This window comes from Camellia sinensis, chromosome 13 (assembly GCF_055761805.1).
Source record: "Camellia sinensis isolate YWXY chromosome 13, ASM5576180v1, whole genome shotgun sequence".
NCBI classification, from domain to species: domain Eukaryota; kingdom Viridiplantae; phylum Streptophyta; class Magnoliopsida; order Ericales; family Theaceae; genus Camellia; species Camellia sinensis.
In genome coordinates this window covers 9,335,976-9,356,480 of record NC_138973.1, presented here as the reverse complement: position 1 = coordinate 9,356,480, position 20,505 = coordinate 9,335,976, and the positions used below count along the sequence as shown (strand labels likewise).

At 33.2% G+C, this 20,505-nt stretch overlaps 1 protein-coding gene across 1 annotated transcript; it reads right to left on the bottom strand.

Annotated features, from left to right (window-relative positions):
• Positions 1-365: 365 nt before the first annotated feature.
• On the bottom strand, positions 366-5,786 carry LOC114275401 (two-component response regulator ARR12). Its single transcript, XM_028217436.2, has 6 exons — positions 5,351-5,786; positions 4,545-4,697; positions 3,326-3,715; positions 2,510-2,586; positions 1,260-2,423; positions 366-591 (listed from the first exon to the last, which is right to left on the bottom strand). Exons 1-6 carry the CDS (start codon positions 5,478-5,480, stop codon positions 532-534), a joined length of 1,974 nt encoding a protein of 657 aa, XP_028073237.2. The 5' UTR covers positions 5,481-5,786; the 3' UTR covers positions 366-531.
• Positions 5,787-20,505: the final 14,719 nt, after the last annotated feature.

Sequence of the window (20,505 nt, the reverse complement as noted above, 5' to 3'; positions counted from 1 at the left end):
CTCAATCTGATGCAAGGTTGATGCAACATTAAATATTGTCTAAGAGATTTGTCTTTTCTATTTACACCTATTGATTAGATAAAAACAATTTAGATTGAATTAAAGATAAAATAGGATCTTGGATCCCAAATAGTGATTCAATTTACAATGATGAAAGAGAATTCTTGATTCAATTATCCAAACTTGAAGAAAAATCTACTTCAAAGTTCTAGATTGAAGACAAAAAAATTGAACATAAATAAGGTCCTTTTAAATTAAAATTTTATTCAAGTTCACTTATTAAAGTCAATAAATTATTACTTTTTGTGTTGATAATGGTTTTTTTATTCAAATATATATATTTTTTTCTGTTTAAATTCTCAGTATCAGTAAAAAAGATAGAGGGGTTCATTCAAATATGAAATCCAGTCCTGCAAATCTGTTGATTACATATCAAGAACAAATTAACTACAAATTACTTGATAGCATAAACTCTCATCAAACACTATTTTGCTTGGTGTTAGTAGCTAACATCTATATTTATATATATCTTCATATGCAAGTCCCAAGTGAGTGTGTTTCACATCCAAAGTCTCCATCTCTTATATTTTCCTGCATCACATATATCAGATTGTAATATTAAATGCTCAAAGAGGAAATTACAAAATAAATAAATAAAATTAAAAGTAAAAATATCCTGGGTCTGATGAAGGAAATTGAAATGAATAATAATGACAATGAGATCAGAATTTTAGGAACCTCAACCGCTCATTAGGAAAACCAGAGGAGATGATTTAACTGTGATTATTCAACAAGAAACATGACATGGCTTTATGCAAGCAGCAAAACTTGTAAAAGTTGAAAATAAAGAAAATAATAATAATAATAATGCTCACATGTGACTAAAAAAAAAATCAATGTCTGATCTCGTATTAAAATAGTAGATAGCATTCCACATTTAGCAGTTCCATTTTACGTAACTGATGTTTCTTAATAACATTGATGTACAGATGGATCAAGCAGATATAAATGTGTATATGTTGATAGGTATGAATCTAATAGATATATGAAATAGAAGCCCGTGCCTGTTGGTAAATTAAAGAAACTTCCTCCATGTCCTAAATTGCTAAGAACAGTGTACTTTCAATATATGTGCAAATGGTTCAAAAATCAAGAATCATAATCTAATATCACCAAGAATTGAAATGATTTGGAGACAATGTGAACGAAGACATCAAACTAACAGGACAAAAACAGACAATATAAGATTTAAATCATACCTGTTTCATCATTGCACTCACTAGATCTTCCAAGGAGTCATCGTTATTACAAGAGTATCCTTGCTTTATGTTTACTGTTGCCTCCATGGCAGATTGTTCAACCCCATTACGCTGCACTGACAAGTGATGATCAACAAGGTTTGGTCGTCCAATCATACTGAAATCATTATTTCTATTGCCCACCGTGTTCATGGGATCCGACCTCTGGTTGTATGAATTCATAACACCATGAGGGATCACAGAGTTCATCAGGCTTTGCATAAGATTAGGGTTGTGAGATGCATCCAGCTTATTGTGATCCCACCCTGATTTCTTGCCATTATTCATTCTTTGCTCACCATTACTTCCAAGTCCCAGGGTTGCTAGGCATTTTAAATCTGTTCTCAACTCTGGAAATTGAGCATTTGTTGAATTGACGGAAGAAATATCATGAGAATTACTCCCACCATCCATGGCTATTGAAGACATATTGATTCTAAAGTCGCTGGATGTAAAAGAATTTGATTGGATCTCAGAAGACTGAATAGCAGGCCAAGTGTCAGTACATCTAGCAAAATCTGGCATATGTGAAGGAAATTCAATATTTGAGGGCTCCACAGTGACACGAGATTGATTTCCACATACTCCCCTCCTTTCAATTTCTTGAGGTTGAGGGTGCCCTTGTAAAATCACAGGGTTGTAAGGGACACCATGAAGAGAGTTTCTTGAGGTACTACCATTTATGTTTGCATCTAAGAAGTCACCGGAAATGGGGAAAACCATTGACTCATTAGTACCAGTGGATAGATTTGCAAAGTGATCGACACCGTTGTTATGTTGTAGTTGATCAAATTCCAGTGATGTTGGCATTCCTTGAAATGTATTGCCATTTTGATTTCCGGGTAGTATAACTGGCGGGAACTTACTCTGAATCATTCCTGTTGAAGACAGGCCACGTGAACCTAGAACAGCTGGAGTGTTCAATCTATCCAACATTCCACTAGAGGAGAACGACCCAACAATAGCGTTCTGAAACTGTGCAGAACCAGTCATGCTGTGATAATTTCCAAATCCGTTCAGAGAACTCATTTGCAAATAGGCAGAATCTGCGCCGCCTAAAGCTGCAACTATATTAGCTTGTTGACTCGCTACACAGCTAATCCTTTTTAGGTAAAGCCGGTATTTCTGCACAAATTGAGCAAAGTATTAAGGACACGCAAGAGTTTTAGATCATCATACAAAACAACCATGCGAAAGATAAGGATCCGTGCCTGTAGATGGCTTGCCACATTTTCTCTAGTCAACTTCTCCACATTCATCATGTCTAGAATCCTTTTAGGTACGGCCTCTGCATTAGAAATGAGAGAGAAGTAAAAGATATGGTCAACATGTTTCTTTGATTGCCACTGTTGATTCGTTGAATATGAACACAACAAAAGTACTTTTTATTTAAACACGACCGGTACACAACAATTGTGCACACTAGTGCACATGAGTAGCTCATAATCACACATTAATTGACACACCTCTCATTTGTACACAATACACACGCTAAGGGAACGCTCAAGTCTTTTAGGACACATCACTCACACCAAACTTTGGAGCTTCTCGAGCACAAACCACTAAAGCTCACTTGATTGGTGCACGTCTACTTGATGCCCAATACAAAAGCTCTTCCCATATTTATGGACTTGTTAACCGACCTAGGAAGTCAGTTATGAATACCCGAGACGCCTCCATTGTACGTGGCAATTGAAGCCTCTAGAGAGAAAAAAATCAGAAGAAGAATTCTACAGAAAATGAAGTTGTGAGAACAAGCAGAGAGAAAGAGAGAAAAAGAGAAGAGAAGAGGAGAAGAGTGGAGGAAGATATAGGAGCCCAAAAAATTCTAACTCACTCAACTACCACCAGGAATACTTCAAATTGCCTCATATGCCATTTTTTGTTTGGTTACTTCTAATAAAAAAACGAATAGGTACAAGTATTTAATGTCCCTTTAATTTCCCTCTCTCAATAAATCCAAGATCAAAACATACAGTAAACAAATGGAAAACTTTGCTGCTTACAAGGGTAAAAAAAAAACTTACTGTCAATGCCCAATTGATTAACAGCTGCAACAAATTTGCGGTGCAAGTCCACTGTCCAAACTACCCGAGGTTTTTTCTGCATTGATGGATCCTCGTTATCTTGTCCATCGTCAGCACGATCACCCTCGTCTTCATTCTGGTCTTTTCGTTTTCTGTTGAGCTTAATATTCTGATCAGAATCCCCTGTCACTGTGATCTCTTGTCCTCCTCCACTTTCGTGATGAGGTTTGTCAAAATTGCTCTGATCCTTGGGATCATTTTTCTTTCTCCTAACTACATGTTGCCAGATGTTCTTTAGCTCCTCAATTCGGATAGGTTTCAACAAATAATCACAAGCTCCATGGGTGATGCCCTTCATGACAAGCTTGGTATCGCCATTTGCAGATAACACTAGAACCACATTAACAAGTCCATAAATTTAGAAAACCAAAAACCTAAATAAATAATCACTACCAATTGAAGATATATCCTACCTTTTAAAAGAGACAAAAAGGAAAGGGGTTTAAAGACCAGTCAGCAAATGAAATGCCCAAATATTTTCCTCTGAGCTATTTGAGAGTTATCCAACTTGAGTTATGAGTACAAATGATTTTTTTTTTTTTTTTTTTTTTTTTTTTTCCCTAGGAAAGAACAAGAAAAAAGGACCTCATAATCTAATGGATTTGATCAGTTTATAGACCATTTGCCATTGTAATTCTATACAAAAACAGAACTTTGAATCATCTTTCTCTCAAGCCATACAAGGGAAAGAACTTCCTATACGTTCCTAGGGGGTATTATTCATTCATCTACATGTATCCCAATGAGCCGTCTATTGAATTGTTGCAATTGATGTTTGATCCCAAAGAGAAGGAAAAGATCTACAGAAAGTGGGTTTTTATGATCCGATAAAGAATCAAACTTTTTTTTTTTAATGTTCCAGTTTTAGAAGTAAATACTGCAGTTCAGAAGTTCAACTTCCAAATCAACCACCGAGTTAAAAACCAGAACACTAAAGCCATTGAAAATTTTCAAAACCACTTGAAATAAATTAATTAATTAATAAAAAATGTAAGAAAGACTTTAGTATACAATAATCTCAAATGAAAGCAATGATCAACTAACAGTCAATAACACCTAAATGGATGTATTTAATCTATATATACATATTCATTCAAAAGAAATTCCAAAAAGACAAGGAAGCAATAAAATAGTCTCATGTACAATGCTGCTGGCTTACTTATGACAGGTAGGTCCATTTCAAGCCCCACAAGCTCAAGCAGCTTGAAACCGTCCATGTCGGGCATATGGACATCGCTGATAACCAAATCAAACTTGTTTTTGTTTTCTCGCAACAACTTCAGTGCTGTGATCGCCTGACTGGTTGTCGTAACTGCAGATCCATAACCCAATTATAAAAGCCAAATTCAATTCCCAAATATTTTCAAGGAATCAAAAATCAAAACTACAGCTTAAATGGAAACTAAACCACAACTGAATCAGAAACCCTATCTAGGAACCAGGATTACAGAGTTCATATCCAATATTTATTTGGGAAATGAATATATATCTCTCAAGTACTAACTCATCTGTTCAATATAGGGAAAAATATATATCTTCTCTTTCCAGCCCTAGAAAACACAGAAATTTAGGCCAATACATCATGCATATTTTAAAGTTGAATCATGTTAAGCAGGTAGAGAGAGAGAGAGGTGTAAAATTTAGACCCATCAACAAATCAATTACAAAATCTTGCTAAAAAATCAGAAATCTAAAATCCCACCTCCAAAAAAACAGAAACAAACCTTTTGTAACAGCAATCTTATAAATTCACTCCAAAAAAACACATGCCAAAGCACAAATTCAACAATCCACCTCCAAAATCTCACATACATATTCATCAAAACAGAGAAAAAGATTGAGTACAGTTACACATATTCACTTGAAAAACACCAAATCAAGAAGCAAAAGGTCCAAATCTAGAGACCCATTTCGCATAAAAACACTACAAAGAAACCCAAAACAGAGAATAAGAAGAAAGCGAACCACGGTACTGGCATTTGCGAAGCAGAGTCTCCAAAACCCTGAGGCAAATGGGGTCATCGTCGACCGCCAGTACTCCCATCCCCATCGGAAACCGATCATTAGGTTCATCAAAACTTTGATCGACAACCATTTTCACAGTAGAAACAATTGCCGAATCGAGAGAGATTAAAACTGAAGCAAAAGCAGCGTTGAGAGAGCGATTCTTTTTGGGTTTTCAAGGTTTCAAGACCTTGTTCAAAAAAAAAAAAAGGGGTTTCAAGACTGTTTTTTTGTGCTTTTTGAAATTCAGGAACTTTTTATTTATATAGGGAAAGAATATGTGTCGCTATAGAGAGAGAGAGAGAGAGAGAGAGAGAGAGAGGGGGGTTAGAGACATGCAAACAGAGCAACAAAGCAGAATGGAATAAAAAAAATATACATGTGAATATCTTTCCTCACTTATGGGTAATTATTATTTTTGCTATATTAATTTTTTTTTTGATTTATTTCAATCCAACCCTTATTGTTGTCATTTTATTAACAGAACAGAAAAGTAACATATGAATTACTAACTTCATGATTAAAATGCTCAATTAGGAGTTAATTTGTTTTACATATATGCAGGAGATATCTACATATTTTTTATATCTTATGAAAAATATGAAAAATATGTAAGAGGAAAGATATATACGTGTGTAAAATTCATATATTTTTTCATAATAGAATGTTAATAGATAGTTGAGATTAAAATAAATTAAAAATTATGAAGAAAAATATAATACTGTTAGTAAAAGGTTAAAGTGTAATTTATTTATTAATCGAGTATATATACCTGCTCACTCAAAAATTAAAAAATAAAAATAAAAAGATGGAAGTGCTATTTTTGAAGTGGGAAGGAAGAGACCAGTGTTCTTCTCATGCTATATTGGGGGTGTTTGTTTGGTTTTTTTGAGCCAACTTGTAACTTTTAGCCTCCGTTTGGCAAGCAAAAAGCCAGGCTTTTTTGGCTAAAATAGCCACAAAAAACAAAATAGGCTATTTTAGCCACAAAAAACAAAACATCAAATCCAACCCATAATCATTACAATCCTCTCTCACAAAAAAAATCAAAAAAGCCAAAAAGTCAAAAAGCCCTTCCCAAACCAGGCTAAAATAGCCCAGACTAAAATAGCCAAAAAGCCAAAAAGCCAAAAAGCCAACCCACTTCCCAAACGGAGACTTAGTTTTGGAAAGCTTATTTTGGACTGATTAGTTAAACTTATTTCAAACAGTTTCTGATTTTAACAACTTATTTTAACTCAAAAAAGTTGATTTTGAGAAACTACTCACCCCTTACTTCTAATTATGAGCTTCTACTGTGGACATGTTAATTTACGGTTATATTATTAGATTTTTTTTTATTTTTTATTTTTTTTAAAAATAGAAAAAGACTCAAATGAACTATAGATTATTATTATTATTATTATTATTATTATTATTATTATTTTATGAGAAATGTAGACAAATAGTGAATTACAAAAAATAAAAGTTAATTGAAAAAGTTACTTCACAGTTTATTTAATAAATACTACTCAGCAACTTAAATCTATAATCTAACAGTTACACCAAACAGATTAACAGCTTCTGATTAAAGTCATAATCGGTAATCTGTTAAGTTATAATATATAATCTATTTTGACAACTACACCAAACGAGGCCATTGTAGGCTGGCTTTATGCGTTGTGTTTTATTTTTTATTTATTTTTAAAATTTTTGTTTGTTATCTATTTCCCAAATCTCTATGCTAAAATCAATATATTCTAATTTATTCAATCAACGACAATGACAAACATATAGGACGGCTTAAAAGAGTTGTTACAAGTTCATGCATGTAATTATCACAGCAAACATTCATCTATGAGGGAATATCTTTTATTTATTTTTTTTATCAATGAATTTATATATTTTGACTTTTTCAATTATAAAAGTGTAACACTTTTACTCTTATAGACCCCTTTCAAACTATACCTCAAAAAGAGACGTATTGTATGATTTTCATAGTTGAAATGGTTAATATGTATAGTTCATAAATGCATGAGTAAAGTATTATTCGTTAATAGTTAAGGATCTTAGTGTAATTAATTGTAAAACAAAATAAATGTTTTTGCATAATCATTATTAATATACATAAATAAACACGCCCTTTAAGTATAGTATAAAAATAAGAGTAATGATTCATCCCCCATTTTTTTCCCACCCCCTTTGACCCCCTCTCTCTCTCATTGGTTACCTTTTCTTTTTCTTTTTCTTTTTCTTTTTTTTCCTACTCCACCAATCACCCCCTGCCACGTGGCAAAGGGGGTGAGGGGGTAACCCCCAAAAGGGGGTCCCAAGCATTATTCTAAAAATAAATAGTGGTGCAAGAAAATCCGGTGGAACCAAGTGGATTGTTCAAAAACAATCAAAATTTTAATTTTTAACCAATCTTTTGTCAGTATGGTTTATTTCAATTCTAAAATATTTTATATGAAGCAAATTAAACCAAACGAAATATTATATTTAAATAAGTAACTTTTTCTCGATTTATAAAGTACTCCAAATTCAGAAATTGGTGTAATTGATGTACTTATTGGTACATTTATCAACGTTCTTAATATTTTTACTGGCATTAAGCAATTTGAAATTGAAGGTTGTCAATGGAGATTTCTATTATTGGGATAATAATAACATTACATTCATTACTTTTTTATATTATTTATTATTATGTATCATCTCATATGTCATTGATATAATTAATCAACATTCTTAATATCATTACTAGCATTAAGCAATTTACAATTGAATGATGTCAATGGAGATCTTTATTATTGGGATAATAATAACGTTACATTTATCACTTTTTATACTATTCGCTGTTATGTATCATCTCATATGTCATTGATATAATTTATCAGCATTCTTAGGTCTCGTTTAGCAATTCACTATTTCAGCTTAAAATGTCAAAAAGTTACTAAAAAAATTAAAAAGCCAATAATTTATATCAAAAAGTCAAATATTTCATTTTCTCTTTACTTTTTGCACATCTTTTCATAAAAAATTAAAAAATCATTCCAAATATACTAACTGCTCATTTGGTATGTGGGTTTGGGTGAAGTTAGGGTTATTTTAGCCAAAAAAACAAAATAGGTTTTTTAGCCCAATAAAATAAAATGTCACATTTAAATCATAATCATTTTTTTTTCTTACAAAAGTCGAAAAAACCACAAAGTCCATCCCAAACGAGCTTTTTAACTCCAGGCTAAAATAGTCAAAAAGCCAACTCACATCTCAAACAAACTTTTTTACCTCATATTTCTCATTACTAGCATTAAGCAATTTGCAATTAAAGGGTGTCAATGAAGATCTCTATTATTGGGATTGTTAAATTTAGTAAATATATATTATTTTTATCATACATACCAGATTATATTTATTATCATACATAGGTTTCTCTCCTCCTATATAAAGGAGTCTTGTATATATTGTTACATAATTATTCAACACAATATTTAATATACATATAACATAATATTCTCTCTCTCTCTCTCTCTCTCTCTCTCTCTCTCTCTCGTAGATATTGTAAGATGGTATCAGAGTTAGGTTAAGTACATAGAAATTTCACTTCACCGGCAGGCGGTAGCTGCTAGACCTCAACCCATTCCACTATATCGCTTCGTGTTGATCTCTTCCTCTATCCACTAGTTTATTTCTATCCTAAATATTTCTATAATATTTTTTTTACTTGCAATCTCTTTTTTTTATTTCTTTTTTTTTTTTTATTTCTGCTCCATTTTGTCTTTTCCTCTGTTTCACTGTCAAATAGGTTTATATCTTCAAACCTATTTGAGTTTGAGAGGAGGTATTATATCTATATTATGGTGAGCATGGTTATACACCATGCAAACCATCCAAGCTGCCCCTTGGCGTACCATTTAAGTCGACCCTTTTGACGCACAACCCAAGCCATTCTTTCTAGCGCATAACCCATGTCACCCCCTTAGCGCACCACCTAAGCCGCCCCCTTTGGTGCACAACCCAAGCCATCTCCTCTGCCGCACCGTCCAAGCCGCCTCTTGGCGTACCACCAAAGTCAACTCTTGGCACACTTATTCATCTGTTGTCATCATCGTTCAACATTACATCATAAGTTATGTGTGTGTCACGCTTGCTGGCTCAACATCCAGCTCTTTTTCGTCGATCCGACACGATCTTAAACTATCCCGACATTAGTTTCGTCCAAGTTTTACAACAGTCTGGCACAACCTTAAATTGTCCCGGCATTAGTTTTGGCCAGTTTCTAAGATGGTTCGGCATGACCTTAAACTATCCCAGCATTAGTTCCGACCAGTTCCTCAAACGGTCCAACACAACCATATCTGGCCCCTGATCTATCTTAAGCGCCCTTGCGCTCCTGTTCGGACTTTGCAATCTATTTACCTTTTATTTTATTTTTTAGTTTTATTTCATGTTTTAGTTTCTCTCTCCAAACTCAAGTTGATATCCATACTTGAGTTTGAGGGGGGTGTTAAATATAGTAACTATATATTTTGTCTATCATACATACCATATTATATTCATTACCATACTTAACTTTCTCTTCTCCTATAGAAAGGAGTCTTGTATACATTGTTACATAATTATTTAACACAATATTTAATATATACATAACATAATATTTTCTCTCTCTGTGTGATATTGTAACAGGGATAATAATAACTTTACATTCATCACTTTTTTGTATTATCTATTGTTATGTATCATCTCATATGTCATTCTATCATTGATATAATTTATCAACATTCTTAATATCATTACTAGCATTAAACAATTTGCAATTGAAGGATGTTAATGAAGATCTCTATTATGAGATAATAATAACGTTACATTTGTCACTTTTTTATACTATCTATTGTTATGAATCATCTCATAGATTGTTCTATCATTGATATAATTTATCAACATTCTTATAATTATTACTAGCATTAAGCAATTTGCAATTGAAGGATGTCAATGGAGATCTCTATTATTGGGAGAATAATAATGTTACATTCATCACTTTTTATATTAGGGTAAATTACTATTAGACTTATTTAGTTTGATGATTTATTTAATTCTGTTTTAATTTATTTGGAAGAGAAAAATAGAATCAAAATTTATTTTGATAATTTATTTAATTATGATTTTATTTACTTGGAAGATAAAAATATAATCAAAATTTATTTTACTATTTCTTACTAAACTTTTATTCTAAATAATGTTAGAATGTATTTAATATCCTAAATGTTGTTAGAATGTATTTAATCTTTGCTTAAATCAGGAGTTCATTTCAAAACAAAAACAAAGGTTCAAACAACCTAAAACAGAGGTTTAAACAGGCCAAAACAGAGGTTCAAAGAAGCCCAGCATAGCAGAAGTTCAAAAAGTTCAAATTAGTAATGATCTTGTCTCCCACAAGTTCAAATTAGTAATGATGGAGTGAAAGATATTCAAATGAATACAACGGCTATAAGTTTCATTATATATATCAAAGCCTCTGATGTGAACAAGATACAGCAACTACAAACAAGTTACGGAAACCAGAAAATATTCTTTGATCTAAAATCACTCTTATCTACTCTCTGAATTTTTTTTTAAGAAGTGTTCTTCAATTTTTGTTTACATCATCTCTTAGAAATTATACATTGAGTCGTATAGCTTTAAGCCCATCTTTCCTGTGTGAGGGTTATAGAAAAATCAGAGTTTCATTTTTATATCTATCTTTGAGAGATAATTCTTGTAGCTTTCTATGAAAGCAAAAATACCTTCTTTTCAACCCTGTAAGAGTGTAGTACACTCAGTGTTTTTGGACTTAGAAAGTCTGTGTAAAATCCGTGGAGGATTTCTCCATCTGTGAAAAGGTTGCTAGCACCCTGTGAAGTTAGAAAATAGTGAAAAATCTCAAGTGAAGCTTGAGGAGTGGGCGTGGGCCGAGTTGAAGCCGAACCACTATAAATTTATTTGCCTCTCTCTTCCTTATCTCTTTATTTTATTGAAATTGCCATAGGTATATTTCATATTTTTATTGTGCTAAAATCATTAATTGATATAGTTGTTAGAACACTTGTTTTAATTATTTTTATTTCATTAACTATATTTATCTACTGTGCTAGTCATAATTTTTATTAGGGTATTATTACTTTTATTTGCAAAAACCTAATTCACCCCCCCTTAGGTTGTCTTTTGGGTAACAATTACAAATACACCCTCTGAGCTTTGCTTCAAGTACAAATTATCCTATATAGTTTGAAAAATTACAAATACTCCATTGTTAGAATTTTTTATTTAATAGAATTAACTTAAAAAATGAAATTCATAAGTGCTCTCCTATACAATAATAAAATTACCTAAATTAACATCATTAAAAACAATAATTGACTTGATGATTTATTAATAAAATAGGCGATTTGTTATGAAATTAGAAATCTCAAGAGGTGGAATGTAATTCCCAGAACCACAGAGGGCAATTCATATTTTAATCAAATCTCAGAAAGTTTATTTGTAATTTACCCTTTATACTATCTATTGATATGTATCATCTCATATGTCATTCTTTTTTTAATTTAAAGAAAATTTCATTCAAGAAAACCAAACGGCACTTACAAGAGTCCATCCAACCCAAAACTTACACCAAACAAAGTGAAAATAAAGCAAGAAGCACAAATGAGAGAAAACTATGAAAATATTCAAACACACATTTCGTGCTCGTGCTCGTGTTCGTGCTTGCGCTCGCGCTCATACTGTGAAACAGAGTTGATCATAAAAGTTTGGCAATAAAGCATGTCCGAAATAAATCATAGATCCCAACCACAAAGAGGGTAAACTTAACAATCCCACACTGATGGACTCTAAATAACCAAAAAAACAGTAGAACAAAACATAAAATAAACCCAAAAAAAATGAACAAACCCACAACCAAACAAACTACTAGCAGCAGCAGTGGCGAATCCGATGGTGGTGAAGGCGGTAGGAAAGAAAGGCTAAGATTCTGGCAGAGAAAAAAAGGATTTGGGGAAACATCCGGTAGATCTGGGGAATAAGGCAATGATAGCTGAAAACATGAGGCGGATGAGGAGGTGATGCCGGCGGAAGGCAGATAAGAGGCGTGACGGCGGATTCGTGAAGGCCACTGTCAGAGTTAAAATAGAGGGGGAAAAGAAACACCTCACAAAGAATGAGAGTGTGGCAAGCCAAAACTTTCAAGTCATTAGATAACAAAGCAAGGAAAGAAAAGAGAAAAAGAGGGGTAGGGGGAGGGAAGAGGGGAGAGGGGAAAGGAGAGAGGAGGCCAGAGGCTGCTGGAGCCCTTTTCTCCACTGCCAACTGTTGCAGCCTCTAAAAACCCTAGGAAAAGAAAAGTCTAGAGAGAGAAGCTCTCAACTAGAGAGAAAGCTGAGATGGAGCATACTGAATTCATCTCATATGTCATTCTATCATTGATATAATGAGTTTCACTACTAATATCTCTCTCTGTTGCAAAAGTGGAGACAGATGATACACTAAAAGTAATACAGAAAAAGAGAAAAATATATATAAGTTCATTTTTTAGACTTATTTTTATAGTAATACAACAAATTTAGACTTAACTATCTACAAATTATCTAGAATTATCATCTTATGGTTCAGATTTATTCTATACATGGATCCCCACACTACACAAATTCAATCTCGACCACACATTTCCAAACTGGTAGTTAAAGTGGAGTTCATAGACTTATTCTATTTTTATGATACCGTTATATGTAAAAAAGATAAGACTTTTGAATCCCTCGCTTAAGGCTTGGATTCGAGCCTTCATAGCCTCTTGTTGGGGTTAAACATACTCTTTAACGCCTGGAGCACGCGGGGGCCTAAACTTCGGCCCTGACGTAGGTGCGGTGGGATTCCCTGCAAATATGTTGTAGGTGCTAAGGGGCAATATTCCTTGGTGGATATGTTGGAGTAGCCTATCTGCATATCCATTTCATGAATAAAAAAAAAGAAAAGATGATTGATTAATAATTAAAAAAGACATGTGCGAGATAGAAAATTGTCTTAAATATTCAAATAGATTGTCACAACATCACTTTTTTTTTGTTAGGATAGCATTAAAAAAAATATTAAAAAAAAGCCATAAAAAAGAATTGAGGACTTTAGGTAAGACTCGCATTCCTTAAGCTTTCATTTGACTTACTCTTACAAGAATTCAAGAGAATTTAGTTAAATTATGCAAGAATTGAGCTAGTGAGGTAAGAAGGAGGAACACATCATGCATGCATGCACATTTTCTTCCATTTTGAGCTTAATTGCTAAGATTCCTCACACATGCACCAAGCCTACCATAGTTTTGAGAATTTATTATGTTTTCCACAAATTTGCCTTCTTTGATCATGATTTAGAAGTTTTGAACTCGCTCTATTGCATATATGATATGTTTTCAAAGTTTTGAGTTGACTTTTAGGCAATGGGCTAGCTTTTGGGCCTTGATTTCATGAAATGATCTTTGATTCTCTATAGCGATTCAGGTTTTGACCCGACACTTATAGTGGTCCGGATTTGGGTTTATGGTTTCTGAATGTTGTTCATTACCCTTTTTCTTTATTCCTCCTTAAATTTGGTTATTTGGGCATGTTGAGTGTGTTTGGAACAACTTGGTTACTTGGTTTTCAAAAATTGTGTTGCCCAGATTTTTGGTCATCCGCTTGAGTGACCTTTCTTGCGCTCGAGTGGGATCTGCAAACCCTCAGTACTTTGCACGTCTACAAAAGTACTGAAGTGGAATTTTTCACGCTCTAGCGGGTTGGAACTCGAGCGGACTTTATTGCGCTCGAGCGGTTTATCTGTTGTTTGCAAAAGTTCTAGATGTGTGTATTTTGTGCTCGAGCGAGCCACTTTTGCGCTTGAGCGAAACAAATTTTTGTGTCTAATGCTCGAGCATCAACTCTTCCGCTTGAGCGAACTGTGCGTATATCAGATCGCCAAAGTGACATTTTATATCACTTTTTCATTCTTCTCTCTCTCTCTAAAACTTTCTAAAAACCTAGATCTTGACTCTCTCTCTCTCTATATTTTGGCCTAGATCCTTTGCTCTCTCCGCTCTAATGCCTTTGGAAAAAGGGTAGAGCATCTTGAAAGCTCCATTTTTATTCGATTAGAGTTTGGTTTTAGCATCATTGAAGTTTTATCCTTGCTCCATTGATCTTCTAGACTTGAGGTGGAGATTTTCTACACTTTCATATGGTTTTTAGCTTAGTTATTTGTCATTGTGTAACAATGGTGGAATATTGGGGATATTTGTGCATGAACGTAGGGTTTGGGTGAAATGAAAAGAAGGGTTTTTGATAGAAGTGAAATAAATGAACATAGGGTTTGAAAATGAAGTCATATTATGTCAAAATGGTTGACTTGGTACTTGGATTGATATTTTGATGAAGGGGATTTTTGCCCTAAAATGATTATCATATTTATTTTGTATAAATAGTTGAAATTGGTGTTGTAAACATGGAATTGAGCAAGTATTGGAATAGATGGTGGGATTGAGTATGTAATACCTTACATCTTTAAAAATTTTGAATAAAGTATCTATCTTGAGATTGCATATCTGTTTAGAAATATTTGTATTGGGTTATCGGTGGAGGATAGCTTTGATTGTTATAGAAATTACATATAGATTAGGTGAATTGAAACTAATCTCTTATTGGTTGTCATTGAATATGACTATGTTGATATACATTGTATATGTATGATTGTTTGGGAGGAGAAAGGAGATGGACTCCATTGTTTGGGAGGAAAAAGAGGATAGACTCCATTATAATTAAGTTAATCGGAGTGTCTTGGGTGAAAGTCCCGAAATTTATACATGGGTGTCGATCCCGCGGACAAAATATCCATTAAATGGCAGTTTGAAGTATTTCTGTATTGATTGTGGAATTGTAGAACCATTGAGTTGTAGTCTCATTTGGTTATGAAAGAAATAATGAAATTGACTCATGAATTGAGAGGAATAAATGAACCAGAAATGAATTGAAATAAAATGGATCAAGAATCAGATTTGGTATCTTATGAATGTTATACTACATGCATTGTAAATGCACATCGTACTTATATCTTTGTTAAACTTCATATATTGTGTTAGATTATTCCTGCTGGGCTGTGGCTTATCCTATTTGGGAAAATAATATTTTCAGGTATTGATGGCATGCCTCTACTAAGGCGATAGCATTGGAGGGACTTTTGGGAAGCAAGAGCTTCGTTATTTTGTTTCATTTTTTGTATAGCTTAGGGCTTTAATTATATGAGCTAATCTCCTATTTGTTGTAACCAAACCAAGACTTGGAAAGATGTAAGCTTATAGAGCATTTATTTATGTTAAACCTTTTGTACTATTTATGTTAAGAAATGAAAGAACATTATACTCTGATTTATGTTGTCACTTATATATGTTTTTGGATTATATTTATTGTGTACTTTTGGAGGCGTGACATTCTCCATGTCTTCTAATTTTAAACATGTTTTCTCAAGTTTTGGAGCCCAAAGGTTGAGTTTGAAGGCATTGAATTCGAGTTTTGGACTTGGGGGTGAAATCTGGAGATTCCAGAATTCGCACCCTTCGCTTGAGCGACAGATCCTGCGCTCGAGCAACCACTCTGTGATCTTACGCTTCCGCTCGAGCGACCAAAAGTTGGCTCGAGCGTAAAATGAAATCTCTCATAGGTTCACATGTTTTACAGACCACTCGAGCAATAAGAGTTGCGCTTGAGCGAGGACCTGAGTCTCAAGCTCGAGCGACCGTCGAGCGGGAAAATCAAGCAACCAGTACTTTTGCAAAAGTTTACAGACCGCTCGAGTGACAGAAGTTGCGCTCGAGCGACCACTCACATTTGCATGTCCGCTTGAGCGAAGGAAGTTGCGCTTGAGCGAGACTCCTGTTTCCAGCATTTTTTACCAAGTGTTTTCAAATGCATTTTGGCATCCTCATTGCATCCTAGGCATTCCTGGGCCAAGATTAAGACATGATACGAAGGATAAGGACTAGAAACACACTAAGAATGAAACGAAATAAGTTAAGTATGACCCGAGCATGTGTTTCAATATGTGTATCTGATATGTTTGTGTAGGTCACGCGCCATGAACTGTTAATCCATTGGCTGTTATCAAAGTTATCTGTGCAATATTATGTGAGTAGTAACGTAGTAAAGCTATGTTCAACCTTATTATTTTCTGTATACAGAATAAGATCTGTTCTATGAAATGCTATGTTATGTACAATGAATGGTTGTGCAATTTCTGACAATTTCGTGGCTTAAGTATATTATTAGTTTCCGGTCCGGAGGTTCCTTTATGGAGCTGACAAATTATCTGTACCCAGCCAGAGGTTCCTTTATGGAACTGACAAGTTATCTGTACCCGGTCTGGAAGTTCCTTTATGGAACTAACAAGTTATCTGTACCTAGCTGAAGGTTTCTTTATGGAACTGACAAGTTATTCGTACCTGGTCTAGAGGTTCGTTTATGGAACTGATAAGTTATCCGTACCCGGCCGGAGGTTCCTTTATGGAACTAACAAGTATGATCTTCGATGCTCTGTATGTGATCTGTTAGCTCTAATGGATGTAAGATTAAGTAAGAATTCTGATTTTTGTCAATGACTTGAACAAGAATATGAATATGAATCCGTTTCTGTGAATTGATTTAGTTATGGGACATCATTCATTTACCCCTTTACTCTGTTATTATTTATTGAGCTTCACTCACTATTCATATATGTATATAGGTCACTAGGCGTATGACCAGACCCAGAGTTGATGACCTGAAGTCTTTGTTTTTTTTTTTCCAACCAGCTGTTGTGCCTTCTGAGGAGGTTTCCAAATTGTGAACAAGTCAAGTTTATGTGGCATACGTTTGAGACTTCGTTTCTTTTGGAACATGAAATGGTTTTCAGTTTGTGTGTTATAGGGCTAAGTCCCATTTTGTCATATCTGTACTGAATGTGATGTGGATACTGTAATTATGACGTCACACTTATGTGAATGAAGTTTTTTTTGAAAATTTTGTTCCATGTATGTCAACATAGCTTAGTGGACTACGTTTATATTGTATATTTGCTTCCGCAGCCACTAACTATATATTAATATGTTTAGAGGCCTTTGGTGATCCAAGGATTACTGGCCGATAACGACACTAAACCTACGGGGGTGAGTTTGGGTCGTGACAAACTCCCACGTATTATCCTTATCTTTTAGTGCCCCTAGGCTACCTCTAATATCACTTGTCACGAACTGAGCGCTTGTCATCCTTTCGAAAAACTGGTTCTACGAGTTGTACTGCGTATCTTCTTGACACATTATTAAATTTAAAAAGTAAGTCTAATTTTTAAACCTGAATAGCAATGCACTAATATCAAATAAATGTGAAATGGTGAAAGTAATGACAAACACGAGTAAAGTGAAAAATGTACTAAATGTAAATGAGAATTGTGTTATTTTTTACAATTTTCACCTACACTCCATTAATTGTAATTATTTATCTAACATTTCTCTCAAAACAAATATAAATTTGGATAACCAAAATCATGTGCAAGAATGGAAATGTGATCACGAGACTCATTCACGCAGGAATGGGAATGTGATCATCGGACTCATTTAGTTATGTCTAAAAATAAGAAAAATATGTCAGAATGAGACTCATTCACTTGTATTCATAAACGAAAAAAATAAAATTATATGTAATATTTTTTCAATAAATAGAGTGGGACAAAAAATATTCATATTCCTTCCCTCTTACATAAGTTCATTAATTTTCATTCATTTTGCACGTATAACTAAATATAATAGGAATTATCCTGTCTTTCAAAAATTATAATTAGATTATGTTTTTTTTTTAATTTTATTAATTGCTTTATGTAAGATCTATAAAATAAAATGAAAATAAATAAATAATATATAACCAATAGAATTATAAAAATATACCACATAAATTATGAAGTGAATTTATATTATAATTTTTCCACGAGCCCCACTACACCCCTAAATGCCAAAAGTTGTAATTTTCATCAATAGCTACATTTAATGGCATAAAATGACAAAATTAACTTGAGTATTTGATTACACATTGGTTTCAAAACCAAAATCAAAGCAAATATTCTCTCAATATTATCAATGTAACTTTCTAAAATTACCATCAACACTAGCAAAACTTGACTTTATGATTCAGATATAATTTTATTATTTTTATTGAAAGATTAAAAACTTTATTGCAATACTCTTTTAATAAATTGATACAGTATAGATAGAATCAATCTGACTCATTTTAATTGGATATGTAGAAGATAAAATTGGCCCTTATTCATCGTCTTTTGCAAGAGCTTATTGGCCGAAACACTGCATATATTACGATAATTTTATAATAATAAATAATTTTGTTAAATAATAAAAGCAAAATAGAGACAAAAGAACTAAGAATTGAAAGCTAATAAACTAGGCCAACATAGCATATTCCTCCATGATTCTTAATGGATACGCATATATGTTCATCAATAGCTACATTTATTGTGGCATAAAATGACAAAATTAACTTGAGTATGATTCAAGATTACACATTGGTTTCAAAATCAAAATCAAAGCGAATATTCTCTCAATATTATCGTTGCAACTTTCTAAAATTACCATCAAAATTAGCAAAACTTGACTTTATGATTCAAATATAATTTTATTGTTTTTATTAAAAGATCAAAAACTTTATTACAATACTCTTTTAATAATTTGATACAGTATAGATAGAATCAATCTGACTCATTTTAATTGGGTGTGTAGAAGATAAAATTGACCCTTATCCATCATCTTTCGCACGATCTTATTGGTCGAAACACCGCATATATTACAATAATTTTATAATAATAAATAATTTTACTAAATAATAAAAAGAAAGTAGAGACAAAAGGACTAAGAATTGAAATCTAATAAAGTAGGTCAACAGAGCATATTCCTCCATGATTCTTAATGGATACATATAATGTTGTTTTTGATTTCTTTTAGTTGTATTATGCATTAATAAAATAAATAAAAATGTCTTTAGGGCTTTAGTGTTTTTTTAAAAGCACTTATAAAATGACAAAAGCCGAAGGGCAAAAAAAGTAAGGGACCTAAAAGGCATCAAAACTGAAAAAGGGGAAAGAAAAAGGTTTAGTAAAACAAATAAATTAAATTAAATTAAATTGGATCTTAATTTTTGGTTCAGTTCCGTCCTAACCATAAGCACACTCACGCGTGGTCCCTCTTAACTCTCTCAATTCTCCAATTGCCTCTTAATTGCCTAGCAATTTCTTCATTTCCTTCTTGAAATCAACTCTCACCCTCTAATTCTCTCATTCTCTCACGTTTGGAATCTCTAGAGTGAAAAAACAAGAGTGTGTAACCTAGGCAAGAGTAGACATGAGCCTTATATAGGCCCCATTAAGTTGACTTAATTAACCTAGGCTTAAACTAAGCAAATGGGTGTTATTTATTCTAATTAATTCGTTCTGAATCAAATTTTAATTAAACCTACCATAAAATTTTAAAAATTCCAAATAACACATAACTTAAGTCAATTTCATAATCGGATGCTGATAAGGTATTTAATTCATTAAGTTGACTTAATTAACCTAAGCTTAAACTAAGCAAATGGGTGTTATTTATTCTAATTAATTCGTTCTGAATCAAATTTCAATTAAACCTACCATAAAATTTTAAAAATTTCAAATAACACATAACTTAAGTCAATTTCATAATCGGATGTTGATAAGGTATTTAATTCACAAAACAAACAGAAACATGAACAGATATTCTTATGATAGACATATATAAATACAAACAATGCAATTCACTTTTAATTAACTCAAGATTTCATTTTAATTACTCGTCAGGCATACTTAATCATGGCTTAACAGTTAATCACGGGTCGTGATTGTTATAGACTTACACCAAGCACCTTCATTATGGTGTCCGCACCAAGGGTGGTGTTCGCATGGGGCGGGTTCCTACGGATAGGGGAACAAACAAGCATGAAAGCAAGCAAGGTAATGTCCCTTAACGAGGGTGTCAAGGATTGGTAGTGGTAGCATGTCACGTGCCGACTCATTGGAAATGTGAGTTTTACACCAAGCAC